Here is a 7,500-nt window from a genome sequence, read left to right as displayed (position 1 = left end):
TTATGGCCCGGCCTGTGTCAGCTTTTTATGGCTGTCTCATTTGTTTGTCTGACACTCGGTGATTACCGTGGCGGTGGGATTGCCAGTAGACGCTCCTGTAGCCGTGGTGTAAGCATCTCGCATAATCTCTTTACCAGCACGACTGCTGTGTTCTGCGGGCTTTGTCTTAGGAATTGCGTGTGCACGCAATTCTCTAAGTAATGTACAAGTGTGGCGTTCGGCTCGCCGCAATGCATGCAACACCTCTCTTCACGTTCTATGGTTTGTATGATCTGCCATGCACAGTGGTAACCTAGGCGCATTCTGTGCAGAAAGACTTCGGTACCTCTGTTGTTTATTTCAGAGAGTGCCAGTGGTTCATAGCCTGTGGCATCTGAGTACCAGCTGGCCGAGGGGGAGGATCTCGTTTCCTCTCTGTGAAGCTGCAGGAGGGAGGAGGTGGCCGTCACCGTACACTTCCTCCTAAGTAATTTTCGGCTCTGATGTATTATCATGGGATTAGGGGGCATACCCCTGCCAACTTCGGCTAATCTGTCAGCAAGCTCATTACCTCTGATCCCTATGTGGCTGGGAACCCAGTTTATGATGATTCTTCTACCCTGTGCAAGAATCCTCTGTGCCAGTGTGAAGATGGTAGTCAAAAGGTAGATATTGTCATTAGGCGAGCGCTGCTGAAGACAGTCGACGGCTCCTTTGGAGTCTGTGTGTATGACCACGTGTCCTTCCCTCACGGACGCGTGTCTCAGTGCTCCCATGATAGCAACTGCCTCTGCCTGTAGCGAGGAGGCGTTGTCTGTTACCCTCATGGATTTTGTGGCATCCCTTGCTGCGAAGCCGGCGCCTGCAGTGTGGGTCAAGGGATCGACCGATCCACCCGTGTAATATGTTCTGCTCCCCGGAGGGGTGATGGTTGCAATGACCCTCTGGGTCGGCGGAAAGAGGAACAAACATTTATCTTATCGTGGTGCCTGTCTTGTGACGTTAGCGATCATGAATTTACTATTCATGATTATACTTAGGTAATACGTGGTGAGGGCCCCAATTCTCTTCCACGGTTTTTTGTTCTTGGTTGTCTCCGGTAGCCATTGCCTTAAGAGGCCTGCAAGGTAGCAGGAGGGGGTTGCCAATTAAAGCTAAAGAGTCCCCCCCTACCCGTGAGAGACTAGCCTCCGGCCAGATGGCAATCTGGTATTTCATAGTCTCGGGGGGAGCTCAGAGGCACACTACACGTTGCTCAGGGGTGACCTGGAGGTAGCTATGGGTAACCTCATTATCCCATGTCGAAACTCCATAACCGGTTGCATGAGCGCTAGCATATGCTAATTGTCAATTTGGAAAAGGCATATTTCCACACTTCCCGAGAGAGAGGGTATCACAGAGGTATTGTATTGTGTATCCTACTGATACCTGATATGCAGAGGAGTAAGGACTGAAACTGAAAAATAATTTGGGGGTAAAAGATGCTTTCAAGGATAAAATTTAGTTACATCGGGAATCAGCGTAGACTCGTGTCTGTCTTCAACATAATTTGGTAGACGTAAGGTACGAGAAATCTATATGTTAACACCATGGAACATCATGCATGCTATTGACGTCGTGTTAAATGAGTGAGACAAAGGAGAAAGTGGGGACAGAGACTAAGAGATTGGAAAGGATCCCTAGAAAGTTCACGAGAATTTAGCTGAAAGATGTTCCGAATGCATCATATATGTTCTGGGAGAGTAAGAAGAAAAATGTATCACAGACGATGGAGCAATAAAAAAGGGTATACTACTGTAAATATTTAAGTTCAGTAATGAATGTTGTGGGACATTTATTTAGAAAGGTTAATGGTTCATGGTTATAACAAATATATGCGTTAGACATCAAAGGTCATTTAGCACTATGGTAGAGTATTGTGATGAAAAGGATAAAAAATTGTTAACGATTAGGATAAGTGGACACGAAGTGGATAAAATAGAGTAAGAAATGGGGGTGAAGAAAAGACCCTGCAAAATTAGTTGAGGCGAGAACTGAAATCTAAGGCAAGGGTGTTCCCTACATTGGACCCCAGTCTCCGTCTCCTAATACCCCTCCCCCACAACAACAGCAAGCAAGGGATTGGGGGGGGGGGGGTTATTTAAAAAGGGAAAAGATATTAAGATGGAAAACGAGTCGACCAACTACAGAAATATGATAGGAAGTTTGCCAGTAAGGCCAGAAGGAAGTTATTTTGAAGTTAGCTTTGCTCACTGAGAGGGTTTGACGAATGAAGGGTTAAATATGTAGCAGAAAATCACTGTTAGCATTACTGTAATAATTATTGACATTTTCACTACTCGAGTATTGTTATTGTTTGGTTATTGATATTGTGGCACTGTTATTATTTGTATCATCATTGTTATTGTTATCATTTTCATTACATTATTATCACTAACATTATTAAGATTCATATGATGATGATAATTATAATAGTATTAATAATAATAATAATAATTATTATTATTATGATCACCATCATCACCATCACCATCATCATCATCATCATCATCATCATCATCATCATCATCATCATCATCATCATCATCATCATCATCATCAATTTCATCATTATCATTTTCATTAATTTATTATTAATGTTTTCATCATCATCAATTTTTGTTGTCATCCTAATTATTATAATAATCATAGATAAGTATCAATATGATTGCCATTATTATCATTTTCATTAATACTATCTTTATTATTGATATTACCATCACAATCTCTATTATGACACCCATTATCACTACTAATAAATACTAACAAATGTCAATATTATCATAATTTTTACTATTATTATTATGAATTATACATTTATCAGTCACTAATTTTCACAATTGATATACATTCTTAATGAAAAAAATCACATGCTTTAGTAATTTCTTTGTCATATATCCAAACCATGTGAAATAATAACAAAATATTGATCTTGATAGCATATAAAGTATTGATTATATCTAATAAATCTCATCTTGATATAATCATAGTCATTTTCATCTTGTTATTATCCATTTTCGTTATTTAAATATTATTAATTTATCCTATTTTTTCAGTCCTCATTCAGCACCAGACACTTGTTACAAGTCACACATAAACTGCTTGTTAACATGGGTGCCTGAATCAGCAATCATACGTTACGAGAGTGAATCTGAAACATACCAAGACTGAGATTTGCCAGTGCTTCAGTTGTTCCCTCTGTAACTTGCTTTAAGTAATCATTATCCTCTCATACATATAGTGGTTAATGTATCTGCTGTAGTCTCACTAATATACAGTAACTGTTTTGCAATCTATTACTGCTTGCTACCCAACATTACTCACCTCAAAGTCTGTTCTGTCATATTACTGGTTTATATAAAACTGTTTATTCTGATGAAGATTTACCTCTTTTAAGATTTTTATTAGAGATCAAAATATTTTATATCAGTATATTACAAAAATATATTTCAAGTATTTTTTATTTTCATTCATAAGTTTCATTTTTTTTAACAATAAATTATTGGAAAAGTAAATAAATATAAAATTTGTTGTTTATTGAACTTTGTACAGAATCACAACTTTTTTTCCCAAAATATTTCAGCATCAATAAAAAACTGACACAGTTTTCATCTAAAATCCATCTCCAAACTTCTTATAGGAAATTTGTTGCTTATAAAGACAAAAAGTATTGCAATATAATACAAAACTTCTGTATTACAACTACAGTACAGGAAATATGTACATAAGTGAATGTTTTTTTATTACTGTGCTTAAGAAGGTACAATACACTCTTTCTCTATTCTACAGATATTTAAACTAACTTTTCTCACTTTATCTTCAGGTAATTTACTCCCTGTATGTCACCATACTACTATATAATCACATACAAGAAAAGATGCTCAGCATCAAATTGAAACTACTCCTGACAACATATTACATATAAATAATTACTAGCACTGTGTTAAAACTTTGAAAACACATATCCTTTATCTTAAGAATATCACTTGAATTTCAGTGGCAATAAAGATTTCATGAAAGAAGTTGCTTAAGTATACACAGGTGTTTTATGCCTTGGCATAAAACTATGGACAAGAATATGTAACATATAAAAACTAAGATATATATATATATACTTTTTTTAACTGCCACATATTAGCTAGAAGTCACTGTTGAAAAAATATACACATATGTCTGATTTGTAGCAGCATTAGGTCAATACTGATTGTGAATTAAAGGCCCTTATTATAAATGCACTCATTTAATTGAAAAGAGGTGACAAGATCATTTTTGCCTTGACTGATTCTTTCTTCAGATATGGAGAAAAGACCCATATAAAGTCTGTAATACACTGAACAAAAGGTTTTTATTTATGAAAAAAAAAATGAAACCTCAATAAACAAAAGATACTGGCAGGTAAAGTTAACTGAAGGTCAAATTATGCAAGCAGTTCAATGGATAACTGACACGAGTTATAGTTTGTAAGCATAAATTTGCGTACACAACTATCACCAAACTTGAAGGTTAAACTGGGACTAATGTCAGATAAAAGTGATTGGAAAAGAAAAGATCTATGAGTGAGAGCCATATCGTAAAGCCTACTGGAAATATTTATAAAATCTCTCTCTTTTGCCCAAAGCAGAGAAACCGACTTCTGCATTAAAGATTTTTTTCAGTAGGATGTTCAATCAATAGTGTGAGAGGAACCTTTTGACAAGCGAATCCACAAATACCCAGAGGATAACACTAACTTCAAAATTTGCAGATGGAAATTATACGTGAAGGATGTAATGATTTCCAACCTCAAGGGGGACTTATTACAGAGGAGCTATTCGTCAGCATAACCTGCATAGGTAAGTGATAAAATCCTGAGTACAAATGTAGTACAGAAGATACATCCCAAAAGAAGCTGCTGCCCATCATTCTGAATTCTACCACAGAGATGGTATACCAGTGCATATAATGCTCTACATGGGCAAGTTTTCTTCTCTGTATGTCTAAAAGCACCAATCTGCAGAGTATTCATGTGTTTCTATTAAACAAAGTTCCCACTGAAGAAATTATCAGTAAAAATCTGGTTACTCTGTAACAATGCCCTTAGTAAACTCTCACTGCATCAAATCACTTAGTATTGTTTCATCTTTTCCTCCTTGCAACTGTAACTCTATCCCTTCAAATGAGGCTTTTGTAAAAGACCTTTATTTTAGAGCTATATTAATCAAACTGGAGGATCAATTACATGTGGCTTTAATTTTCTCACTCTACACTTACAAAAAAGTTCTTAGGAGTCTTAAACTTCCTTTCCCTCACATGCTACCCTTTGGAAATATCTATCATTCCCCATTTCCCTGTCATTTTTATATATTACATTTCTCCTTCCAAACTACGGACCGAAAGTTAGAATCCCAAGATTCTGACATTTTTATCTCACCTCTTTAAATAAATGGTGAATTTATAGTGCACTTCCTCTTTCGTTTGACTTTAAAAATAAATAAATAAATAAGTAAAACATTTGATAAAAAAAGAATAATTTACTTTAATATTTTCTTCATTGCAGCTGCAAGTCTCTCTCAGTGATAGCAACAAGATCTCAAGATGAACTAGAACATACTCTTGTGTGGGCTTGGTGCTGGAGCTGCCGAACAAACACGCGTCCACATCCGCAAACAAAACTGGGCTTACTTGGATGTTTCAGTCTGAGATGTGACATTATCATTTCATTACTTCTGTGTATTTCTTGGCAGTGGGGACACATGAACGGTATGGGGTCTTCAGGGGCAATGCTGGCAGGGGGGTGATCTACAGAACCTCCGGGCTCCGATTTTATGGTCGGGGTGGCTGCTGTGGTCGTGGGTTCTTGGACTTGACTGACAGGTACCGTTGGAGTCGTCTCTTGTACATGCTCTATAGTTGGGGAACTGTTTCTTGTTTCCTGGGGCTCGTCTTGCTTTCCATTTTCGTTTGCCGGGGGCGGAATGGCAACCTCGTTATTTGCACTGTCCTCCTCTTCTTCGCCTCCACTTGCTACTTCCTGACGGCAGAGATTAATAACCAAGTAAATGATAAAGTTCAAAATGTAACAAATTATTTGCCATTGAGCACATGAATCCTCTTTTTGGATATAGGATGTTGTGTTCTGGCTTGTATATAAAGAATATTATTATTTTATTTATATGGATAATTGCTACTCCAGTTTTTTTTTCTTATTCTACACAAATGATAACCCAACAAATAGACATATCACATTAGTATTTCATCTTTTATTTTTGCTACTTAACTGTTCAGCAATTTAGAAGTAAAAAATAATAATTCTACAATATGTATAACTTCCTGATATGTAAATGTATTCTCTATATGAGAAATGCAACTACAACATGAAGTATTTACCGTGGAATTTTTATATTTCTATAGTTTAACCTATATGTGTTTCATAATATTTATATAGACAGTCATATGTGACTTGTGGCCATGCCTAGAATTAAAGAAAGACTACAGTAGGTATACCCCATAAATGAACACTCCAACTAACCTCCTTAACACAAGTCATGTCCACATCCATGAAATCTGTTGGGTTTATCATACAGTCTCGAGATTTGGGTCTGGCTGGTGGTGTGGCGACTCCCTGAGGAGTTGCCTTGGGGGGCCTCACTGTTCTTGCCCCGGGCGGGTGGGTGGAAGACGACGAGGATGAGGAGGCAGAAGAAGACCGGACATTGCCGGTAGCGCAAGATTCTGTGCTGGGGTTCACCGTTGCCGTCGAATCCGAAGGTGCCAGGCCTGACACTTGGAGAATTTCAGCGGTCTTCAGTAACGAAGTCAGATCTTCTGCTGCTACTGTCATTTCACCCCTGAAAAAAGGCTTTCTTTTAATTTCAGCTCAAGAATAATGGGACAAAAATATACATTTATTATGGGAAATTAATCAATCTTTAATGGGTAATATGATCATCCACACTATGAAGGTACAGAATCTTAAGTTATACCATCTTTACACAAACACAAACACAAACACACACACACACACACACACAGATATACTGTGTAACATATACATGCAAGAAGATATGCCAAGAATGACAATATCTGTTAATCTTGAGAATTGCATAGAATATCTAACTGGTTCCTGGAAACACTACTACATACCAATGTTGGCTCTGTTTTCCTAACTTATTTCAAACCTGTTTACACATAATATACCTTAATGCCCACATTACTTTTAGTTATACTGATGTTTTTGTAATCTTTTGTAGTAAAAACAAAAAAAAATCAACATTACATCCTTTCAAGTGTCGTTTTCTAAATATAGATATATTTATGCATTCCTACAAGGAAAGAGATGTGAATCTGCAACTGCCTCCTTTGTGCAAGATATGTATTCCTTATTTCTATCCTCACAAGGAAGAACACAGAATTTATATATCTGAAAAGCATGTCTCCTCTTCACGTGGTCCATTACCCTTTCTGCACAGTTCCAGAAAAAACAAACAGCATGGCATCTAACAT

At 37.0% G+C, this 7,500-nt stretch overlaps 1 protein-coding gene across 7 annotated transcripts in view; it reads right to left on the bottom strand.

Moving 5' to 3' along the window:
• Positions 1-3,539: 3,539 nt before the first annotated feature.
• The window catches only part of LOC119568356 (protein bric-a-brac 2-like), a 19,342-nt gene continuing 15,381 nt past the window's right edge, over positions 3,540-7,500 (bottom strand). For all 7 annotated transcript variants that reach the window (XM_037916816.1, XM_037916817.1, XM_037916811.1 and 4 more), the window contains 2 exons: positions 6,527-6,845; positions 3,540-6,028 (listed from right to left, as the gene is read on the bottom strand). In XM_037916816.1, coding sequence (XP_037772744.1) covers positions 5,588-6,028; positions 6,527-6,845 — 760 coding nt within the window. In that variant the 3' untranslated portion in view covers positions 3,540-5,587. The remainder of the gene's footprint in view (positions 6,029-6,526; positions 6,846-7,500) is intronic.

The sequence above is a fragment of the Penaeus monodon genome, chromosome 43 (assembly GCF_015228065.2).
Source record: "Penaeus monodon isolate SGIC_2016 chromosome 43, NSTDA_Pmon_1, whole genome shotgun sequence".
In the NCBI taxonomy this organism is placed as follows: domain Eukaryota; kingdom Metazoa; phylum Arthropoda; class Malacostraca; order Decapoda; family Penaeidae; genus Penaeus; species Penaeus monodon.
Note: the sequence above shows the minus strand (reverse complement) of the source record. Positions and strands in the feature narration are given on the sequence as shown.